Genomic DNA, 24,462 nt, shown 5'->3' with positions numbered 1-24,462 from the left:
GTATAGGTTCTTGTAATTTTTTCCTAAGGTCACTTATTTTACAGTTTTTTTTTTAATTACATCTCTCACAAGAGATAGTTCTGACTTTCTCTTTTGTAAGGAATTGATGAAGGAATTGATGTATGTTTATAAAATGTATTAGAAAAGACTTTTCTTTTCCCTAAATTTAACTCAACTGCTTTAGCAATATGATATTGCTTGGACTATTTGTTATTCTAGTTCATGTTTTAAAAGGTAAAGTCTCTTAAGTTTTCCTAGCTAGATCCAACAGCTTAGGCCCTATCATGATTATTTTGAAGGTCTAGATTTCTGGCTGTTCTTTGTGTTCTACTTTCTATGGCAGGTCACTGATGTTGTTTCTATTCATTCACCAAGGGTGAAGATCCCTTCACAGATGAAATAGTGGATCCAGATGTTGAAGGAGATGAAGACAAAGAGGAGACTGCTGAAGAGGTCGTTACAGCAGTGTTAGCAGAGGTCATTGCCGCGGCAGTCAGCGCAGTCGATGGAGAAGAAGCAATACCACCACAAGAGAACAGTGAAATGAGGACCAAAGGACAAAGCACTGTTGATACTGGGGAGGCTAAAAATGGTGATATTTCCAGCCAGCCACTGGAAGAGGAAATAAGCAAACCTACATGTGAGAATGGAAATACATGTGTAGGAACCAGCAGTGACAACAGCCAGAGCAGAGAGCAGAACCCAGAAGCGAATGGCATGGAAACTGTCAGTACTCATGAAAAAGAAGCCAACATAGAAAACTTTGGTGCAGAATCAGAAGATGAGATTGTGGTAGAATAAGTTGTTGTTTTTTCGAGATTTTTTTCCCCTGTGAAGGTGATTTATTGGGCACTATTATAGAATCTGTGGATATTTTTTTCTTTGGATGCAACATTCAAGTATGTTGCTGGAAGACATGGGATTTCAGAGAAGGGATTCATCAGGGCTGTTTCACTGGTGTATTCTGTAGATTTGCTTAGTTATGCTATGCTTTCTACATCCTTTCATTTTGGGTTGAAGATTGCACAAAGTTGTATATTTCTTAAGAAATAATAAAAATATAGTTCTCCTTTTGACCTTTAATTGAAAAGCATCATTTAAAAATAAAACTTGATAATTTCATCACTAAATACAGCTTCTCAACAGTTCATTTCTTTTTTACAAAATGTTTTTTTACAAGCACTTATCTCTCCCTACTACCCTTCCTCCCCATTGAACAATAAAAAAAGAAAAAAAACCTCACAACAAATATGCATAGTCCAAGGCAAAACAAATCCCCTACATTGGCCATTTCCAAAAACACATGTATGTCTTGGCATTTTAAGTCCATCAATAAGTGGTGTGTTTCATCTTCACTCCTCTGGATTGGGGGTTTATCACTGTATTTCTCACAGTTCTAAAGTCATTCAAAGGTGTTTTTTTCCCCCCTATGTTGTTTTTATGGTATAAATTGTTCCATTTCTGTTCCCTTTACTTTGCATCTTTTCATAGAAATCCTGAAACTATTTCATCATTTCTTATGGCATAACAATATTCCATTACATTCATCTATCAATTTATTTGGCCATCCCCAACAAGTGGGTACCTCCTTTACTTTCGTTTTTGGCTTCTGTGAAAGAACTGCTATAAATACTTTGGTACAAATGGACCACTTTTCCTTTTTCTTTGTTCTTTTTGGGAATTTACTTTTCATGAGAGATTCTATCAGCTTGAGAGCAGAAATTAATATTGAAAATACAGTTTTTTGTTAGGTAGGCAACATTAAAATATTTTAAAGGATTAATACTCAACCAGTTGTCAAAATCATCTTTTTTGGCCAAATCTGGGAATCAAACACAGAACTATTGGTCTTAAGTAAATTTTGCAATCTAAATAGAATGACTAAATAACATGTAGAATTGTTTTGCTTATTGGAAACATTATTAGAGTTCTGACTGCCTGGAATGATAAATTTTTTTTTATTATTGTGATTTATCAACAATCATTTCCATAAGCTTTTGAGTTTTAAATTTTTCTCCCCCTCCCTTCCTACCTCCCTCCCTAAGATGGTGTACAATCTGATATAGGCTATACATATACATGGAATGAAATATTTTCAAGTAACTACCGAGTTTCTAAATCGTAACAGAAGGAAAGAAATGACTAATTGCAATACCTACTGAAATCTACTTGCAAATCACTGTGCATAACACAGAGAATCAATCAGAAGTGGTCCTTGTACTCATGTAGTTCATCACCTAATTAGAGAAAGATACAAGCATGTAATAAGTTAAAACAGATAAATGAAATAATTATCCAGTGAACAAGAAGTGGAAATACTGGATTTCTATTAACTTTTCCTTAATGCTTTACACTATGAGAAAAGATTAGTCCTTACGGTTTTTATCACGAAAAACATTTGGATCCACCACAATACAAAAACAAATCCTAGAGTTGTAAATATATCTGAAAGACAATAATAGATAAAAAATATTCTGTAATAATGGTTTCCTTAACAGCCGTAAACTGCCTTACTTGCCTTTGGAAGCCAGTTGTTTCTCTGACACTGCTTGAAACTTAGGGACCTCTATGGCTAGGGGAGATGGCCTGGTACAATGGAAAAGGCATTGGGCTTATTAAGTCAGGCTCTCTGGATTCAAATCTTGCCTCTGGTGCTTGCTGTGTGACCAAGGTCAAGTTAATTAACCTGAATCTGTTTCTTCATCTATAAAGAGGGGGTAATAATACGAAGAGGAGGAAATGAAGAGCTGAAGAGTGAAGGAGGAGTGAAATCTGAAGAGCTCTATAAATGTAAATTATTACTACTTTAACTAGAAACATTTCCCAAGTGCTTAATGTAGCACTGATGTTCTACATTAGAAGAGTTCTGTGAGAAATTTTTTCATGCCAGTTACATCTTAGTACTCAAAATAGTAAAAATATATATCAGCAGTTTTTTAGTGTGAATTATTCTATTATGCTATAAAATTTCCCTCTCCCCTGGAGCCTTTCATCCCAAAGGCATTTCATATCCTTCACACAAAATGGGTTTTCAAGGTCTAGATGATAACAGGGTAGAACCCTTCTAAAGCCATCATGTAATTGATAGGCTTCATCCATTGTTATTTTACTGATAAACCTGGGAAACTCCAGATAAGAGCAACTGCTTGGGGCAGCTTGGTGGCACAGTGGATGGAGCACTGGCCCTGGAGTCAGGAGGACCTGAGTTCAAATCAGGCCTCAGACACATAACACTTACTAGCTGTGTGACTCTGGGCAAGTCACTTAACCCCAATTGCCTAAAAAAAAATATAAGAGCAACTGTTTTATTTATAATCTTTCTGTAAAGATGCTGTAGGTATGGGCTTTCTCTAACTAGATGTTGAAAGTGAAGATAACAGCTGTGAAGGAAGTAAAGAACAAATGCATTGAAGGGCAAAATTATAATTAAGTACATATCATCCCTAAGTATTAACTACGTATTTTATCTTGGCTACAGACCTCACTGGCGGTCCTACCATAATGGAGTTCAGTTAAAGTAGATAGTAAAAGCCTAGTAAAGAGGATGATGATACTGGAAGGTCAGAACCTTTGACCTTGGCCTCTGGAACACCAGGCTCTGATAGTGAACTAGCACCTTAGCTTGTTCAGTTCTAGACTTCTGTGCCACTTCCTGGCCCTCTCCACACCGTCCACCTACATACCATTTCTAACACCCCTTTATAGTTTATTTTCCTCCAAGAGAATGCAGGTTACCTGACAGCAGGGCATGGACTGTCTTCTTTGCAGCTCCAGCACTTAGCACAGTGCCTGGCACATGGTATATGCTCAGTAAATGCTTTATCTATGCTATACTTGTCTACTAAGAGTAGTCTTTGTAGCCTATTCTAATTGTAGTTCTGAAACACATATAAAACACTTAACTTACACTGAGAGATAAATACAATTTAAAATAAGTTATGCTCTCAGGGAAAATATGTATTTACGAGGCAGCTAGGTGGCGCAGTGGATAAAGCACCGGCCCTGAAGTCAGGAGGACCTGAGTTCAAAACCGGCCTCAGACCAAACACTTGTCACTTACTAGCTGTGTGACCCTGGGCAAGTCACTTAACCCCCAATTGCCTTAAAAAAAAAAAAAGAAAATATATATTTACGCATGAAAATAAAGTTGAGAGTGACTGAGGGTGAGGAGAGAGACACAGAGCATGCTCTAGGAAAACCTGAGAGGTATTTCAGCTAGAGATTTGGGGGAGGTACCAACCAGAATTAGATCTTAACAGAAAAGGTTTCAGAAGATGGAGATGAAAGGCAGTGCATTCCCATATTGTTGGGATGGATTATGCAAATACAGAGATTTCATCGTGCTGGTACGGCCACCAATATTTCTTGAACATTTTAGTACTGGTGTTAATAACTGAGAAGTTAAGGGTAGATAAAGTCTACTACTCTGATTTGATGCTATAAGAACCTCTTAAATGAGAAGCTAATAACTGTATGCCTTAATTAGTGGAGTTTAGGTATCTCTCCTTTTAACCTAAGGTGGATAGTGGGCTTTGTAGGAGGATGTACAACGAATTCTCTTGTTTTAATGGCAACACTGGAATAGTAGGCTTGCACAGAATTTCAAGCTTTCAAGATAATTCATTTCACACATTCGTCTTACAAATGAAGAAACTGGTCAGTTGGTTAAGTAAATTGTCAAAGATTACATTGCTAGCTAATGAAAGAGCTAGAATTAGCTTCCCAGTGTAGTACTGTTTTTACAATAATATCCCCTGAAAATGCTATCTGATATATGTGCATAAATTTCATAGATTAAGGATGACAGAAATGAGTGGTGGAGTAGGGCTTAAATTTTTCATCGAGGAAAAAGTATGACCCAGAGTAGCTGGTCTTCAGTTATTCTGGGATATAGCAAGGTATCAAGGTAAGAAAATCAATCCTCTCGTCTTTGAACTTTTTTAACTCTTCCTTGAACCTCAATTTCAAGGCTGCCCTTTTTTCAGTAATTTTTTCAATTTATTTAGTATTTTATTTTCCCCCAGTTACATGTAAAAACAATTTTTAACATTCGTTTTTAAAACTGAGTTCCAAATTCTCTCCCTTCTTCCCTCCTCACCCCCACACCCCATTGAGAAGGCAAACAATTTGATAAAGATTATACATATGTAGTCATACAAAACATTTCCAGAACAGTCATATTGTGGGGAAAAAGAAAGTTAAAAAAAAGCCTCAAGAAAAATAAAGTTAAAAAAAGTATGCTTCAATCTGTATTCAGACATCACCAGTTCTTTGTCTGGGGATAGACAGCATTTTTCATCACAAGTCCTTCAGAGTTGTCTTGGACCGCTGAATTGCTGAGAATAGCTAAGTCATTCACAGTCGATCATCTTACAATATTGCTGTTATTTTGTACACAGTACATTTCACTTTGCATCAGCTCATGTAAATCTTTCCAAGTTTTTCGGAGAGCATCCTACTCATTCTTTCTTGCAGCACTAAAGTATTCCATCATTATCACATACCACAATTTATTCAGCCATTCCATAATTGATGGGCATCCCCTCGTTTTCCAATCCTTTCCCCCCAGAAAAAAAGTGCTATAAATATTTTTATACATACAGGTCCCTTTCCTTTTTTTTTTTTAATTTCTGTTGGGATACAGACCTAGTAGTGGTATTGCTAGGTCAAAGGTTATGCAGTTTTATAGCCCTTTGGGCATAGTTCCAAATTGCTCTACAGAATGACTGAATCAGTTTACATCACCAACAATGCATTAACGTCTCATTTTTCCCCACATCCCCTCCAACATTTGTCATTTACCATTTCTGTCCTATTAGCCTAATAGGCATGAGATAGTACCTCAAAACTGTTTTAATTTGCATTTCTCCAATCCACAGTGAGTTATTTTTTTTATGTGGCTATAGATAGCTTTGATTACTTCATCTGAAAACTCATCTTTTGATTATTTATCCATCAGTGAATGGCTCGTTTTTATAAATTTGACTCAGTTCTCCATGTTTGAGAAATGAGGCCTTACATCAGATAAATTTTCTCCAAATTTTTTTTCACAGTTACTATTGCTGATTTTATTTCCCTCCATCCTATCCCTTCCCCGTTTATTCTATTCTCTCTCCTTTCACTCTGTCCCTCCTCAAGTGTTTTGCTTCTGACCACTCCCTTCCCTAATCTACCCTTCCTTCTATCACACCCCCTCCCTTTCTCTTATCGCCTTCCCCTCCTACTTTCCTATAGGGTAAGACAGATTTCTATACCCTATTGAATGTATAGATTATTCCCTCTTTCAGTCAATTCTAATGAGAGTAAGGTTCACTCACTCCCCCCCAACTCCACCTTCTTCCCCTCCACTATAAAAGCTTTTTCTTGCCTCTTTTATGCGATATAATTTACCCCATTCTACCTCTCCCTTTTTCTTTCTCCAAGTACATTTCTCTCATCCCTTAATTTTATTTTTTAGGTAGCATCCCTTCATATTCAACTCACATCTGTGCCCTTTGTCTTATATACTCCTTCTAACTACCCTAATAATGAGAAAGGTCTTATGAGTTACAAATACCATCTTCCTGTGTAGGAATGTAAACAGTTTAACCTCATTAAGTCCCTCATGATTTCCCGTTTACCTTCTGAGTCTTGTATTTAAAACTCAAATTTTTTCTATTCAGCTCTAGTCTTTTCATCAAGAATGCTTGAAAGTCTTCCATCTCATTGAATGTCCATTTTTTTTCCCCGAAGGATTATACTCAATTTTGCTGGGTGATTCTTGTTTGTAATTCTAGCTCCTTTGCCCTCCAGAACATCATATTCCAAGCCCTCTGAGCCTTTGATGTAGAAGCTGCTACTAAATCTTCCATTATCCTGACTGTGGCTCCACAATACTTGAATTGTTTCTTTCTGGCTGCTTGCAATATTTTCTCCTTGACCTTGGAGCTCTGGAATTTGGCTATAATATTCCTGGCAGTTTTGATTTTGTGATCTCTTTCAGGAGGCCATCAGTGGATTCTTTCAATTTCTATTTTATCCTCTAGTTCTAGAATATAGGTCAATTTTCCTTGATAGTTTCTTGAAAGATGATGTCTACACTCTTTTTCTTGATCATGGCTTTCAGGTAGTCCAATAATTCTTAAATTATCTCTCCTGGATCTATTTTCCAGGTCAGTTGTTTTTCCAATTAGATAGTTCGCATTGTCTTCTATTTTTTCATTCTTTTGATTTTGTTTAATTGCTTCTTAATTTCTCATAGAGTCATTAGCTTCCATTTGCTCTATTCTAATTTTAAAGGAATTATTTTCTTCAGTGAACTTGTGGACCTCCTTTTCCATTTCGCCAATTTCTGCTTTTTAAGGCATTCTTCTCCTCATTGGCTTTTTGGACCTCTTTTACCATTTGACCTAGTCTGTTCTTCAAGGTGTTATTTTCTTCAGTATTTTTTTGTGTCTCCTTTACCAAGCTGTTGACTCATTTTTCATGATTTTCTTGCATCACTCTCATTTCTCTTCCCAATTTTTCCTCTACCTCTCTTACTTGATTTTCAAAATCCTTTTTGAGCTCTTCCATGGCCTGAGACCAATTCATATTTTTCCTGGAGGTTTTGGATGTAGGAGCTTTGGTTTTGTTGTCTTCTTCTGAGGGTGTGTTTTGGTCTGCCTTCTCACCATAGCAACTTTGTATGGTCAGAATTTTTTTTCCTGTTGTTTGCTCATTTTCCCAGCCTATGACTTGGCTTTTAAACTCTTTGTTAAAGTAGGGCTTGGCTTCCAGGGTGGAGGGAACACTGTCCCAAGTTTCACTGGTTTTGTGCAGCTGTTTTCAGAGATACTTCTAGGGATCTGTACGTTTTCAGTTCTTCAGCTGGTATGATCCAAGGAGAGGTGTTTACTACTCTCATGGTCTGTGCTGTGGCCTGTGAATGAATACAAACTCTTTTCTGCCTTAGAACTGTGAAGAGGGTTCTCCCACCCCCCCTCCCCGTCCCCACTCCCACCCCGGCCTCCACTGTGGCCACAAGTTCTGCTATGCTAGTGCTCCTCCTCTCCCTGGGACTGCCACCCAAGACTGGGACCTGGATCCAAGTATGGGCAAAGCAACAGAGTCCTGCCTCAGTGCTAACAAAAAGACCCCTGCAATTTACTTGTGACCCGTTGTTCAGCCCCTTTAGGGTTTGTGGGCTGAGAACTCCAGAAGCAGCCACTGCCACTGCTACTGCCAATTCAGTGGCTCCCAAGACCCCCTTCTCGTTTGCTGGGGCCCTGTTTGAGCTGGCACAGCCATGCTGGACTCTGTTCCACTCCCTCCCTGGTGCAAGAGACCTTGCCTGCCAACCTTTCAAGTTGTTTTTGGCTGGAAATTTGTTCCATTCCATCTTTTTGTGGGTTTTGATGCTCTAATTTGCTTAGAGTTATTTTTCAAAGGTATTTGAAGAGGTTTGGGGGAGAGCTCAGGCGAGTCCCTGCCTTTACTCTGCCATCTTGGCTCCACTTCTCTAGGCTGCCCTTTAAAGCATGTTTATACATGTTCTCTTCCAAATTCTGTGTTCTAAGATTACTTTAACTATCATATACCAAAACTGAATACATCCACCTAACTGAAACTTTTGTTACTGAATGAATGAAAAAGTATTAAGTACTTACTATGTGCAAAAAGCACTGTGTACTAAGTGCTAGAGATACAAACAAAAAAGACATTCCCTACTGTCATGGGGCTTACATCCTAGTAGGGGAGACAACACACATGGGTTTCTGCTGCAAAAAAGAAACATCCCATAGGGTAAACAAACCATAGGGTAAAACGACAAAACATGTAGTAAAATCTCTTCTTTAATCCAATCATTTCCACCAGTAAAATTTTAGTAATTTCTAGTGCTGAGCCATTTGACAGTGCCAAGGACTTCAGTGGCAAGACCTTTCTTTTCTGGGTTTTCAAGTAGCTGTGGCTGTTGCACCTGCACAAACAGGTCCAGAGTGCATCCACAAAGAAGTTGTTTCCCAAGATGAAGGCTACAGGCACTGTGTTGGAAGCACTGCTATTGTTCAGGGTTCTGGACTGTTTCCATTATAGTCTAAGAAAATGGTCAAAGTGGTAGTTTGACTTTTTTTTGCACATGCCACTTCTATCTTGTCGTCAGAGTGCCCTGCTGCTTCAGTTAGGCTAGCTTACAGTAGAGATGACTGGCACCTTCTGCACAGGGATTGATTCCCCAAATTGTGGCTATAAGACACTTCAACATACCATTCTGCTCTCAGGGAATACTTAGAATTCAATGGAGAAATGTATGCAGACTGCCAGGTTATGGTAAGGAACATGAAATTACATGACATCTTCTGTTGGAGGTCAAGATGAATGCCCAAAGGATTCCCAGTAACACGATTTCCATGTCACAAGATCAAGCTCATTTATTTTGACTTATCTGCTCAGAGTCCACTGTCACTCCTCCATGTCCATTCTGGCTGTGAATACCTAGAGAAAGAGGTCATCACAAAAAGCCACCATGGTTTTGTCACAGACAATGCAAACTTTGTTTCCTTTTCTGAACATGATTACTAAACTAGTAGATCAGAGGAATGCCATAAATATAGTTTACATAGTTTTTTGCAAAGAGTACAATAAAGTATATCATGATATTCTTGTGGAAAAGAAAAAGAGATGTGTGCTAGATTATAATATGATTAGATATATTACAAAATGGCCAAACTTAAAGAGTAGTTGCTAATGCTCTAATGACAGCTTGGCAGAAAGTCTCCAGTGGAATGTCCAGACCTCCCTAATTGTGCAATGATCTAGTACAGTTGTCCACTTGTCTCCAACTTTTCCACAAGAATATCAAGACTTTTTCAAAAGCTTAGCTAAAATTGAACTAAACTTTATCTATAAAGGTCTGATATACTACTAACTCAATAACCCTGTCAAAAAAGGAAGGCAGTTTAGTCTGTCATGCCTGAATCTTAAAATTTTTTAAAGTGATTTTGTTGTCTACCACAACATACTACACAAAAATATATCCAAACAACCTTGGTAAAATACATACATGCAAAAAACATTTCCTAAAATATTTATCAGTTAGAAAGGTGAAGTGGCTTTTAACAATGATAGTATACTAACACTGACTATTATATTTGAATGTTTTGGTCTCAATGTTGTTTTTACATTGTTGTAGGCAATAATTTGAATCACTTCATACAAGTCTTACACATGTTTCACTGAATGCTTTTATGTTTCAATCCTTATAGTGCAACAATGTTCCTTTATATTTATATACCATAGTTTTTACGCCCAATCCCTTGGCACATTTCCTTTTTGCTTGTTTGTGGAATGGCTCAGTTCACAGATTAGTGTCAATTACCTCTAGAGACAGCGACTTTAATCAAATATTTGATTAAAAAATTTAATACAAAGGTTCCCCCCCTCCCACCAAGCTTTATGTTTTCTTCTGACCCTCAATGGACTATTTTCATTCGTATTAAAGTTCCCAAATTTTATATGAGCAAGATGGTTGTGTCTTTTATGTTTTCTTCCTTTTTCTATAATGTAACTTTTTAATACTTAGATTTTTTTTATTCATTTGGAATTGTATGTGGAATCAAGTGTAATATGTAGCATAAGACACTATTTTTTCACCAGACCCATTTTCCAGTTTTCTTAGTTCTTAGTAATTCAAAAACAAGAAAGGAGAACTCATACTGAAAATAGAGGACAAAAAGTTTTGTGATCTGCTGGTCAATTTATGTTGAATATTTGTGATCCCAACTTTCTTAAGATATTCATAAACCATCCCTTTAATAATGTGCTCAGAAATTTTACCAGGAATGGAAGTCAAGCCAACTGACCTATGATTTGCAGACTCCATTCACTTCTCTTTTAAAAAAAAGGTGGAGGGGATTCTATTGCCAATAGTGATTCAATAATTACATCTGCCAATTCTCAAAACTGAGCAGCTCTCTATCATCCAATTTTGTTTGGTCCATGCTAGGCAAAAGATCATTCTGTTTGACAGATAAAGCAGAAGTAAAGGAAAAGTTGAAGAGATGGTACCTCTTCTGCATAACCCTGTCATCTTGCCAATCGTGACAAACATTTGTTCTATCCTATCTCTAGGACAAGTAGTACTCTTCCTTCAGGATCCTGACATAATTCTGTATTTCCTAGTAGTCTGCTTTTGCCTCCATCTTTTGTTATTTAGCAAACCTAAGCTGATGGGCAAGATCTCTATGTATCCACGTCAGTCTTTTTGTCTTCAGAATTTCTTTCATATGTTGTTTAGTTCTGGATGTCAAAATTTAAGAAAGACATTGACAAGCTGAAGAGAATTAAGAGGAGGATAACCAACTTGGAGAAGAGCCTAAAATCCATGCTGTACACAAAAATCACTTGAAGAACTTGGGATGTTTAGCCTGGAGTACTAAGGGGAGACATAACTACAAGTATTTGAATTATAATGTGGAAGAGAGATTAAATTTATTTAGTCCCAGAGAACAGAACCAAAAGTAAAGGGTAGAAGTTGCAGACATGAATTTCAGTTTGATATAAAGAAAAACTTGCTAACAATTAGAACTATCCAAAAATGGAATGAGTTGCCTTGATATAGGATTTTCCCTCATCAAATCAGACCTTAGGCAAAGGCTGACCATTCACCAGTCTGCATGAACCTCTTCTGGCATTTGACTCCACTGGCTGTTTCCCATGCTTGGAATTTTCTCTCCTCACCTCTACCTTGTAACTTCAAGTCTAAGTTAAAATCCTACCTTCTGCAAGAAGTCCTTCTTGATTTCCCTTTAATGCTAGTTAATGCCTTCTGAGATTATCTCCAATTTATTTTGCATATATCCTGTTTGCATAAAGTGGTTTACAGTCAGCCAATAAACATTTATGAAGCACTTACTACTTACCAGGCACAGTGCTAAGCAGTGGGATACAAAATAAGTAAAGACTGTCCCTGCTCCCAAAAAATTCACAATCTAATGAGGGCAATAACAAACAAACAAAGACACACAAACACACTATACATAGGATAAACAGGAAATTAGGAAGGCAGGCACTAGAATTAAGAGGGATTGGGAAAAGCTTCCTGTAGAAGACAGGATTTTAGCTGGGACTTAAAAAGAAGCCAGGGAAGCCAAGAGGCAGAGATCAGGAGGGAGAACATTCCAAAAATGGGGAACAGTCAGAGAAAATAACCAGAGCCCAGAGATAGAATGTCTTGCTCGTGGAACAGCAAGGAGGCTAGAGTCACTGGATCACAGAGTACATTGAGGAGTAATTAAGTTGCAAGAATATTGTAAAGGTAGGAGGGGGATGGGTTATGAATGGATTTCAACATCCAACAGGGAATACTGTATTTGATCCTGGAGGCAACTGGGGACCACTGAAGTTTGAATAGGAGAGTGACATGGTCAGACTTACACTTTAGAAAAATCACTTTGGTGGTTGAATGGAAGATGGATTGGAGTGGGGAGAGGTTTGAGGCAAGCAGACCCACCAGCAGGCTGTTGCACAAGAGTCGTAGAGTGTCAGAGGAAAGCAACGGGTATATTCCAGAGATATTAATTACAAAGGTGAAAACTGACAGGTCCTGGCAACAAACATATGATAGGGGACGTAAACAGATAGTGAGGAATCCAGGATGACTCCCAGGTTGTGGACTAGGGAATTGGGAAGATAGCACTGCTCTCTACAGTTAATAGGGAATGGGGGGGTGGTGCCTGGAGGTAGGGTTTGGGAGGAAAGATAAGTTAGTTTTGATATTACGAGTTTAAGATGTCTACTAGACATACATGTTGTTGGGACATTGCATCTTGTCTCTGCCTATAAGACTGTGAGGTTCTTGAGGGCAGCGGTTGTTTTTGTATTTCTTTGTATCCCCAGCATTTAGCACAGTGCCTACATAACAGGCATTTAATACTTGATTTGACCTGACCTCAAGTAGTTTCTCTGGTTATTGAAAAATCTGATCCAAAATAGTCCTACTTCTCATTCATTGGTTCTATCTTTTGAAGGATAATATTAGCATCAAAGCAAATCAAGAAATTATTACCTGATTTTCTTCGGGCAAATAACCCTAGTAGCTGTGATCCTGATTATTGTGAAGTCCCCCATCACTGCTTTAATTATGTTTTCATGCTAGGCTTGTGATGTTCCAAAACTCATCTAGATCTCATTTTCTGTCTGGGTGTTATGGAGCACATTTAGAATACTTCTGTTTTTGTCTCCATTGATCTTAACTCAAATAAATCCTTCACCTTTCCTCCTACACCCTTTCATTCCTAGGTTTCCTCACGTGTGTACTTATAAAATACTACTCCCCTACTCCTATTTCTATCCACAAAGGTAAGCAATAATCTTTTCTGAATCCCAGTAGCTAGTTAAGACCCCTCTCTTCCCCTTCTCCTTCATTCCCCCCCCACTCCCTTCTTTACCCCTTTCTCTCCTCCTCTTCCCTCTCAGTCTTTTAAAAAAGGATTTATTAAACTTCTATGTGTCAAGCAACATGTTTGAAACCGAGGTTAAGGAGAAAAATGTCTTAAATTTAAACTAATTAAATTAAAATTCCACTTAAGCTTCCAATCCTTCCCCACTGTGCTCCCCCTTCCTCTCCTCTTCTCACTTGTTTCTTATACCCTCCCAGAGTCTCTTCTCTTCCTTCTCCTCTTCCCTATCTCCCACTTATCTTCTCTTCAACTGCTTTGATCCTCCTTCCCCTCTATTCCTTCTCTTTTTCCTATCCTCCTCACTTCTCTCATTTTATCTCCTCTCTTCCTCATTTCTCCCCTGGATCCCTCTTATCTTTGTCTTCATTTCATCTTCCCTTTCTCCTCTTTTTCTCTCTTCATCACCTCTCCCAGGATGTCTCTTTCTCCCCTCTTCCTTCTACTCTTTTCCTTCCTTTCTCTCCTCCCTTCCAGCTCTTCCTTCTAGTTCTTTCTTCCTCCTCTCCCGCCCCTTCCCCCTTCCTGCTTCTTTCCCGTCCTATCCCCTCCCTTCTTCCTATTCCTCTCTCTTCCTCCCCCTTCTTTCCCCTTTCTCCTACTCCTGCTTCCCTCCTTTCTCTCTCCTCCCTCTCTTTTCCTCCTTCCTTCCTCTCCCTCCCCCTACTCCAATGCCTCCTTTCTTTTCCTTCCCCTCCCTCCTCTTCTCTTTCCTTCCTCCTCCTGCCCTAGCCTCTTCCTCTCCAATTTTTTTCCTTCTCTTCTTCCCCTATTCTTTTTCCTTCCCTTCCCTTCCTCTCTCTTCTTTCTCCTATTCCTTCCTTCCTCTCCCTCCATCTTCTCTTCCACTTCTTCCCTTCTGCCCCTCCAACCACTTCCCTTCCCATATTCTCTCTCTCGGCTGGTTTGACCCTCACCCCCACCCTCATCCCGCTCCCTGGGTCTTCTGGGCTTTTTTGGTTCCTCACTAGTTCCTTCCCGGCTGGGCAGCCTCTCACGCCCCGATGAGGAGGCCCTACCGCTCTACCCTCCCACCTTCACTCTCTTGGCTCGTTCCCTCCCTCCCTCCGCTCGCGGAATCAAGGGCAGATGCGCAATCAGCAGACTTGCGGACGCGACAGAGAACAGCTGCGCGAGAGCAGCGCGAGGCGCGCCCTCGCGGGGTCCGCGGGTTGGGAGGGGCGTGTCCAAGTGGAGCAGCGGCGTGCGCGCACGCGAATGCGTGCGTCGTGACGGCAGAGCGCTGGCGGCGGCGGCGGTGGCGGCGGAGCTGTTTGTTCTGGGCTCCTGCTCCCGAGAGCCGAAACAGCGGCTCCCGGAGGTGCCCGTGGAGTTGGGGGACCGGGCCTGGGCCCGGGCCCTGTGTGTGCAGTTAGAGGCGGCAGCGGCGGCGGCTCCCCGGCACCGCGCTCCTCGGCCGCGGGGCTGGGCCCCGGCGCCGTGCAGCCCAGAGGAGGCGGCGGCAGAGGCGGCGGCAGTGTGCGGCCTAGTCCCAGGTGAGGCGAGTGTGTCTGTCCTTCAGGGAGGGAGACACGCACAGATGATTGAAGGACGGCGCGCGGGAAGCAGGCGGGCGGGCGGGGAGCTGGGACTGGACCGCCGAGCTCAGCAGGGTCCGGCCAGGAAGCGGTCCCGGGTGAGTGGGGGGGAAGCTGTCGGATTCTAGACATTTACTTACGCCTCCTGCCAACGTAACCTGCATTGCGTAATAGGGCTAGTGCGCCAAACACACCTACGCCATCTGCGCAGCGCCGCCGAGGGGCGGGGGGACGCGGGCGGGGGCAAGATGGGGAAAGCCTGGGGCGGCGCACGGGAAGGGGGACGGGGAGGCCCCTTCCTGCAGCGCGGTTCATTCTAGCTTGTCGGCAGCCGCCCGGCGTGCCTCCATAACGGGGGTGCCTGGAGCCCGCTATGTCCTCTGCGCAGCGGGTCGGGCCTGGGGGTTACTTTGCGCCGCCTGCGCACTGCCGCCCGGGACGGGCGCTGCGCCGTTGGCGTAAGGGGGAGGTCTCTCCGCTCGTCGCTGCGCCGTTGGCGTAAGCGCTGTCTCCTCCTCCTCGCTGCCTCCCTCCTGTTCTGCTCGCCGCCGTTGGCGCACGTGAGGGGGGACCTCCGCCCCGGGCTGCGCCGGCCGCGTAGGACGGGGGAGGGTGTGTGTCTGTGCTGGAAGCTCGGGGGCCGGTCTGGGGGCGCGGAGAACGCCGGACCTAAGTTCTGGAGAGGGTGGGGGACAGGGGGCGGGCTGAGATTGATGGCACTTCCTGCCGCCGCCATTTTGTAAAGTGAGCAGGAGGAAGCGGCGGCGGCAGCTGTGGCTGTGCTGCGGCAGGAGGCACCCAGCCGGGAGCCGCCTCCGCCTGCTGCCTCTGGTGAGCGGCGGTGACGGGGCCGGGGGGGAGGGATATGGCCCAGCTTGGCCCCTCTCCCCCACACCGTCATGCCCGTGGCATCTGCTTGAGGCCCAGCCCTCCCTGGGCAGGGCCTCGGCCTTGGTACTGGCGTCCTCTGGGCCCGAGGTCCTCTTCCATCTCTGCAGAAAGCCTCACGTGGGCTTAAGGCCCTGCGATGCCCTTCCCGGGGTGGAGGCGTGCACCTCGGCCGGGAGCTGGCCAGGCTCCGATGCCGAGTCAGCTTGGCCTCGCATCCCTCTTGTGTTGCGCTTTCCCTGGATCTCTGTTTCCGCCGAGCCTTTTGGAATGCTTGTGTATCGGAGAGGGGTCTGAGGGTTTTGCAGGACTGGCAGGGTTGGAGGAATGTGTTCCCGAAGATGAGAATCATTGGAATGGGGGATCAGGGCGATGTTTTGGGACCGATGACAACTTCAATTCGGTTCCTTGTTGCAAGGCACTTGATTTCGGTTAGCAGTTGGAATTGCTTGTGTTTCTACGATTAGGTTGTGGCTATATTTTTATGAATCATCAAAAGAAAAGAAGACTCATAAGAAATTTCTTTTCCGTAAAATGGAATCCAACTTTTTGTGAACGGAGAACTTATCTTTTGATCTTTAGGACCAAGTAAATACTTATTTTAAGGCCAGTAAATGAGTCATCTGTCTTTCCTAAGTGGTTTTGTGACTAACTGACCTCCTATTTGCTTATAACCATGATTTCTTGTGGTGGCTGTTTTTAAAGTGAATCCTTTTCGTACAGCCTGCTTATTGTTTTTAGGATTTATGAAGGGCTTAGGATTAGGCTGTTTATGTTGATTTGCTTTATGTTTATGTCAATTAAAATATATCCTATTTTAGTAGTGTTTGCTGTCTTTGGAACTGGAGCTTCTTTTCCTTGGATTTGGTAAGATTTGATTTAAAAAAAAGTCTTTGGAAAAGCCATGGTTTGATATGTTCATTGTTCTCTCATGTATTGAATATTGCTATGGTGGGCTCACAATAGCTATGGGGAGTCTTCTCAATGGCTCTGAAAAATCGAATAGCTTTATATTTAAAACAATGGTTTTTGACTGACAATTCAGAAAAATCCGTCTTTGCGTTCCTTTTATGCTTTTCTTAATGTTATAAAATGGAACTTTTTTCTTTTAAGATTGACAGTTGTCTGAATGTTTCCTGGAAAGATAACTATGGACAGATTGTTATGTTGAAAAATGTGAGAATGGGAAGCAGAATATAAATTCTACAGGCTTTGAATGGAATTTTAGTGGAAAATAAGCGTAAAATGGTTTCTTCAGTGGAAACTAACCTTATTTTGTCTCAGTTGAGGTTCAGTGAGTTAAACTGATAATAATTGGTACCTGTTTTTTGAGAGAAGTTTAAAATGTGGCAGCCACTGTATTTTACAGTATCCTTAAAATATCTCTGTCCATGATAGTGCTTCCTTTCAAACTTATAGTTGAATGTAGGAATTAGTTAAGAATTGTAATTGTACTTAATAGGAATTAAATAAGCAAGATATTATTATCGTTAATTATTATTGAAATACCTTAGGGTATTTTTAAAAAAAAGGGCCCCTTATGCACTAGCAGTGGTGATTGTTGACCAAACTATATTTTTACTGTAGGAGAAAAAATGCAGTATTAAGTTCTTCAGCTATGACAGTTTTGGGTATTGAATCACTTGCAAGAATAAGTTACACAAATTTTATCCCCAGTGTTATAAATAACAAAGCAAAAATTATCCTGTATATTAATGAAGTGAAACTTGTAGATCTATCATAAATATGCTCCCGATTGTTCCATATTTTAAGATGTGATTATCTGTCATAATTAAGGTGAGGAAAATATTTTGATTTTTAAAGTTTGAAATAAGTAGCTCTGTCTTATCACACTATGTTTAACAAGTGCATAAACGGATACTCTTTCTAATGTTTCATAAGTCTGTATGATATTTTAGTCTTTAGAAAGTACTAGAGAATTCAGTTGAGAACATTTCATTAGCGGTATGTATCCCTTCAAATCTTGTTTTTCATTTAGGCCATTTGATTGACAGGAAATGGGAAATGTTATTGTTCTCCTTAAGAAATTCAAATTTTCTTTGACTTGAATTCAGTAAACATTTAATAAGTTCCTACTGTGTCAGACACTGGGCTGGAGATACCAAGAAAACAATGACATTGGCCCTGCCTTGAAGAAGTAAGATATGGATAATCATTCTTTATGTACCAAAAATATATACTTTGACAGTAATGGAAAGAGTGCTTGATGTGGAATCAGAATACTTGGGTTTGCATAGAAACTCCATCATTTCCTACCTATATGACCTTGAGCAAAACATTTCTTGCGTCATTAAAGAGCTAGGCTAGATGACCCTTTCTAGCTGTATCCTTTGTTTATCTAGAGATTTATTCATTTCTGAAACATTTCCTAAGTGAAGAGCAATGGGGTAGGAAGATGAGACACATTCAGAAATTATAATGTAAAGTGAAATGAAATGCAGGTGGCTAGTGGTAGTTATTCTACTTGTAAAGAATTCAGGTTAGGAATAAAATTCCAATATTATTCATTCAGCATAGCATAGAACTCCCATAAGTTGTGACCCAAGATGCCTTTGAGGTTATCTGAGCCAAATTATATTTCAGATTTTCAGTTTGATTTTTACCATACATTTTCCATTTAGGAGTTTGAGTGTTACAAGTGGATTTGGGGCTTATTTTTACTTGTATAGAGGGGAAAAGTATTTTTCAAAAGATAAATGGGTAATAAATAGGTATAGACTGACTAATATAAAATGTTTTTCTGATTTGATGGACAGTTCAGACAATTGCTTTAAGTTTCATGCAGAAAGAAACCCAGAGAATGCCCTGATAGGACAAAAAATTGTGAACTTGAATTTTAAAGTAACATACCAAAGACCCCAATTAACTACCTCAACAAGGCAAGTCACTTAGCCTTGGCTGAGCCTTAGTTCTAGCAGCTGTAAAAATGAACATGATAAATCTTACACTAATTACCGTACAGAATGGTGAAGAAAATAGAAGGGTATTGTGGTAGAATGTATAGAATGAATGCTAAACCTGGAGTCAGGAAGAAATGGTCTCAAGTCTTGCCTCTGATAATTGGCAAATAATCTTTCTTAGCTTCAGTTTCATCTGTAAAGGGGGGAAATAATACTCTATTATCTAACAATTGTAAAGGTCAAAACAGAAAGTATATTAAGATGCTTTTGAAACTTCAGTCGATCAGTTAACATTTATTAAGTGTCTACTGTGTTAAACACTGGAGATACAAAAAGAGGCAAAAGATAGTTTCTGCCCTCTAGGAGTTTATGGTCTAATGAAAGCTTAAGGTTACTATTATCCTTCCAGTCCCCCCTAGGTTTACAGCCTTAAAATTTTCCTTTCCCCTTCCTCCCCATATTCAATTGCCAAGCCTTGTTGATTGTACCTCTCCTACAACCAGGATTCTTAAATTATTCTGTGTCATGGAACTCTTGCATTTTGGTGAAACTGTAGACCTCTTCTCAGAATAATGTTTTTAAATGCATCAAATACTTAGGATATTGCAAAGGAGATCAATTACATTGGAATATTTTAAATAAAAAACAGGTTCACAGACCCCAGGTTAAGAACCCCACTCCACAATTTTTCTTGTACTTCTCCACTAACCCCAGCCTTTGTAATTTAGGTATACGTTACTGTTTAAATGGATTACTGCAACAGCTTATTTGGCCCCTGCTTCCATTGTCAGTGGGCACTGTCAGTGCCTCAAATCTGCCTTCTCCACAGTTGCCAAATGGATATTTCTTAGAACACAAATTTGACTATCTCTCCTACGCAATCTTCAGTGATTCCCAGTTGCCTCTAGGATAAAATATAGCTGCCTCAGTCTGGCATTTAAAGCTTGCTACAGTTTGGCTGCCTACCTTTCCAGTAGTATTTCATATTCCCTGTCATGCTAATCCTATTGCGATATCATCTTGCAGTAAATCAGCAAGCATCTATTCATTGCCTATATGACATCCACTCTTCTAAAAACTGAAGTTATACAAAGGCAAAAAAATAGAACGACCCACGAGCTTAAGTAGCTTACAGCCTATTGTGAGAGACATCCATTATAAGTATGTGAAGAATAGATATGAAGTATAAGGTTGCTAAAATACAAAGTGGTTGAGAGAGAGCACTGGCTATTCAGAGAGCTCTAGAAAGACATAGTCTAGAAGGTGGTGGTAGAGCTTTGTCTTAACACCTTGGGTTATATACCCATTGTTAGAGAGTGTAGTGATTTGGCCTAGGAGTTTGAGTCAGGTGGGAGGAAAGCCCAGAAAGCAGTTAAAACAAAAATCCAGGAAGGAAAGAGTATCTTTAAGGAGAGTGATCATCCATGTCCAAAGCAAGAGAGGTCAGGAAGATTGAAGACTGAGAAGCAGCCAGATTTGGACTCCATAGTTTCTTCTTTAGCTTTTAAAATTCCTAGCTTCAAAGCAAAGCTCAGAAGTCAGCCTATTAACAAGACCTTTCCTGATCTCCTCCCAGTTGTTAGTGCTGAAGTTACTTTGTATGTACTTTGTATTTACATATGTTTTATATGCCCATAATAATGTAGGTCCTTGAGGAAAGATATGTTTTATTTTTGTCTTTGTATCCTCATCATTCAGCACAGTGCCCTGCAGGTAGCAGGCATTTAATAAATATTTTAATTGAATAGAGTAATAATAGCTACCATTTATATAGGGCTTTAAGATTTTGAGTGCTGTACATGTTATCTTATTTGATCCTCGTATAAATGTCAGTTATTGTTAAACCTTAAAACATGAAATGTAGGCTAACTTGTTTTAATCCATTCTGAGCTTTGTTACAACTCTAGATTTTCATGAGTGTGAGTAAACAATTCACAAGTACACCCGTGCTGGTGGGAAATAGACTAATAATACCATATGTTTACATAGTGCTTTAGAGTTAATAAAATACTTTATTAACTAGAGTTAATAAAACTGCATTATTTTTGATAAAACAAATTTTGTCTTTCTGTTCCAGAACAATAGATGTGAATGATTGGAGATCCTTATTGTGACTGAATGTTAAGGGAAGTAAATAAGCATTTATTATATATCACCTACTATGTGCCAGGCACCATTATGCTCAGCACTTTTTTTCTTTTTAACAAATACTTAATTTGATCCTCACACCTAACTCCATTAGGTAAGTGCTGTAATATTATCCCCATTTAACAGTTGAGGAAATGGAGCAAACATATGATTTGCCCAGCATCAAACAGCTGGTAAGCTTCTGAAGCCAAATTTGAACTCAGGTCTTCCTAACTCCAGGGCAAGCACTTTATCCACTATATTACCTAAATCTCTCTGTTATCATTTTACAATCTGGTCTTTTTTTAATTGATAAATTTGCCATGGGGTGACAAATCAGGAATGGTCCAGGAATTACATACTTGAAATCATAGGTGGAAGTTTAGGACTAAGCCTCTTAAGGATTCAGTGTCTGCAGGGGCTTAGGAGGAGCACTGCTGTCTGTTTTCTCTTTTTTGAAGCCAAGTCCTTGCTCATAGTAGAGCAGTCTTATCAAACTACAGATATTTATTGTCCCATATACTATGGACAAGATGTTAGAGAGTGAACAAGAATAAGTAGTCATAAAAGTGGCCTGTCATTCATTTAAGCTATTCCTTTAAAAATGTGAACTTTTTAAAAAATAACCAGAAAATATAAATCCTAAGTTGAAGGGACAGAAATAGAAAAAAGAGAAAAGATATAAATAGAGCTATCAAATGACAAAGATATGATCATAGAGCTAATCGTGTAGAATACAAATTAGACTTGTTTGGCCTCAGGAATAAGACCTTACAGAAATTTGAGTTTTGTCTCAATAGTAAGACATTTTGAGAATTAGAATTGTCCCAAAGTACAAAAGGCAGTCAGAGAAAATAGTTCCCCCAAATTGGAACTCTTCAAAGGAGTATTGAGTGACCATGTATAGGATTTCCTTCTTAGATGTAGACTGGACTTGATGACATCTTCTGACTATTGCAGCTACCACTGTATGCTGTTGACTCATCCATATATTTGTTCAGTTAATATTTTTGAACCCAGGTATAGAACTTTTGTTTTTTCATTTAGTTAGATTTGGTTCATCTTTTTTGTATCTCAGTTTTGTCAGCTGTTTAAACTTGATAGCCCTTCCAATTTAATATTATTCTCAGTTCACAGAATCTCTTAAATTAGAAGGAATCTTAAAGCCCATCAGCTCCAACCTATGCCTGAACAAAAATCAGCTCTAAGAACTCTGATTTGGAAGCATTCCTGACATTGATTCAAAATCAACATCTCAGCAACTTCTCCCTGTGTTTCCTAGTTGTGCTTTCTGTGTTTAAAAAGAAAAAATTTTAATTACTTTTCTACATGACAGCCCTTCAGATGCTTGGAGACCTCTATCATGTCTTTTCTAAGTCTTAAGTCTAAACATCTCTAGTTCTTTCAATTGATTCTCATTTGGTATTAGCCTCAGGGCTCTCCTCGCTGGTCACACTCTACTTTATCAATGTCCTTCCTTAAATGCAACCTGAAGATCTCGTTAACATTTTTTGTCTGCCACTAGACACTGTTGACTAATTGATCTTGCTGTCCACTAAAATTTAATTTCTTACACATGAGGTTTTAGTGGACAGCAATAGGGGCATGTAAATAGTAGATGAACTACTATTAACACTGTCCCCTATGTTGTACATTTGAAATTGATTAGTTTTTTGGAGTGAAGTGAGAACAGTTTATATTTATCTCAGTTAAATTTACTGATCTTTATCATTCCTCTCTTTTATTACATTTATACTTATTAAGTTTCATCTGTCCATTGTTACAGCCTGTTTTTTTATGCTTTAGAATACTATGTTAACTCTCCTTTATATGTTAAGTTTGTTATCTGTATATCCCAGTCATTAATTAAAATGTTAAATTGGACAAGGTTACACACAAATCCCTGCAACTGGGATCCCAAAAGAACACTGGAGACCTCCTATCCCATTGACATCAAAAATTCTTTGAGTCTAGTTTATGGAATCTATTCTTTTTGGGGGGGGGGGCAATAGGGGTTAAGTGACTTGCCCAGGGTCACACAGCTAGTAAGTGTCAAGTGTTTGGTCTGAGGCTGGATTTGAACTCAGGTTCTCCTGACCTCGGGGCCAGTACTCTATCCACTGTGCCACCTAGCTGCCCGTCTTTTTTTTTTTAATGAAATATTACTAATACCTTTTGTTTTTACACCCCTTACATTTCCTATTGTATCCCTCCAAAAGAGCTATTCCTTATAACAAGGAATAAAAAAGAGGAAAAAGTAATTTAACCAAATGAATCAAAATATCAAAAAAGTGTGGCATTATATGCAGTGTTGTCATACCTCCTGCATAAAAAATTAAACTAATTCTTAATCTACCCAATTTTGCCAACATCTAACACACTATTCATCTTGTTCAAAGGATAGCATTAGAGACTTTCAAATGCTTGACTGAAATCTTCAGAAATGGAGTGACATGAACTGTTCTTGATGAAGCCAAGTTGGCTTTTAGTGATCACTGCTTTCTTTTCTAGATATTCACAAATCATCCCTTTAAATAATAGATTCTGTGAATTTCTCTAGGATTTTAGTTGAAACTTTGTGGCTTATGCTTTTCTCCCAAACTGGGAGATTTTTCCTTTTCAAGTCCTGCAGCATCTCTTCTGTTGCTCTGTTATTTCAAAGATCACTAAATGGCTCAGTATGAAAAAATTAAGTTTCTCTTTAAGTTTTCACTGAACTTTTCTTTGCAAGGCACTTTTATTTAGGTTACAGGTGATTTTAGAGACGCTGACCTACAGAGCTTCCTTTGTCAGCCAAGGGAACTCTCCTTGGAACAATTTCCAACTAACCTTTATAGTAATTGTGTTGCAAAAGATGAGGAAACAGTCAAAGAAAAGGGCAAAGTATAAGATTTTCAGTGATAGTTTTATATTTAACAAAAGGGGAAGATGTCAATGTGGACACAATGTTTGAAAGACCTAGTAATATTTAACAAAAATGAATAATAGTAGTACTGTTCTTAGAACACTTGGGCCCTAGTGTTTTTAGGTTTCCACCTTAATCACATCTACCAGCTCTTCCAATCCTTAAAAATGACTGATTGGGGGCAACAAAAATAGGTAAGTAGTGTACTTTTTAGTCACCCTGGAACTTAATTCATAATCCATTTGTTTTGTCTTTCCTAGTCCAAACTTTACCTCCTTGATAGAGAAAATAAGCCTAAAATTAAAGAATTGAGTTCTACCTTCCCATTATCATCTGCCTTACCCTGCTAGCCCTATGGATTCTCTGATTCTCCTCTTCCCTAACATAGGCAAATAAAACATTCATCCCATTTTGTTAGCATTCTGAACTTTTAGCTCCTAACACTTTTTATTGGACTGTGTCAGGCCTTTTACAGTTCATATCTGCCCTTGCAGATAACCTTCATGTGAATTTTAAAAATCAGAGTTGATGATGAATTGTGCATCCATTTTAGAATCTTTAGGCAGGTAAGTACCACCTCCTCCCCTCATCATTTTGTTCCATGCTGTCAAGATGCCTTTACTGTACTTTCTATTTGTAAATTGTATCCCCCCAGTAGAATGTACGTT

The 24,462-nt window shown here is 39.6% G+C and overlaps 2 protein-coding genes across 4 annotated transcripts in view; both read left to right on the top strand.

The window, feature by feature from the left end:
* Positions 1-1,130, top strand: part of AKAP8 (A-kinase anchoring protein 8) — a 62,532-nt gene extending 61,402 nt beyond the window's left edge. For both annotated transcript variants that reach the window (XM_027851122.1, XM_027851121.1), the window contains exon 14: positions 376-1,130. In XM_027851122.1, the coding sequence (XP_027706923.1) occupies positions 376-801 (426 nt within the window). In that variant the 3' untranslated portion in view covers positions 802-1,130. The remainder of the gene's footprint in view (positions 1-375) is intronic.
* Positions 1,131-14,816: 13,686 nt separating this feature from the next.
* The window catches only part of BRD4 (bromodomain containing 4), a 153,908-nt gene continuing 144,262 nt past the window's right edge, over positions 14,817-24,462 (top strand). For both annotated transcript variants that reach the window (XM_027850934.1, XM_027850933.1), the window contains exon 1: positions 14,817-14,911. The gene's annotated coding sequence lies outside the window, so the exon portion shown is untranslated. The remainder of the gene's footprint in view (positions 14,912-24,462) is intronic.

This window comes from Vombatus ursinus, unplaced genomic scaffold (assembly GCF_900497805.2).
Source record: "Vombatus ursinus unplaced genomic scaffold, bare-nosed wombat genome assembly UNPS02009173.1, whole genome shotgun sequence".
Classification (NCBI taxonomy): Eukaryota; Metazoa; Chordata; class Mammalia; order Diprotodontia; family Vombatidae; genus Vombatus; species Vombatus ursinus.
The sequence above is the reverse complement of the archived record's forward strand: the minus strand, read 5'-3'. Positions and strand labels throughout refer to the sequence as shown.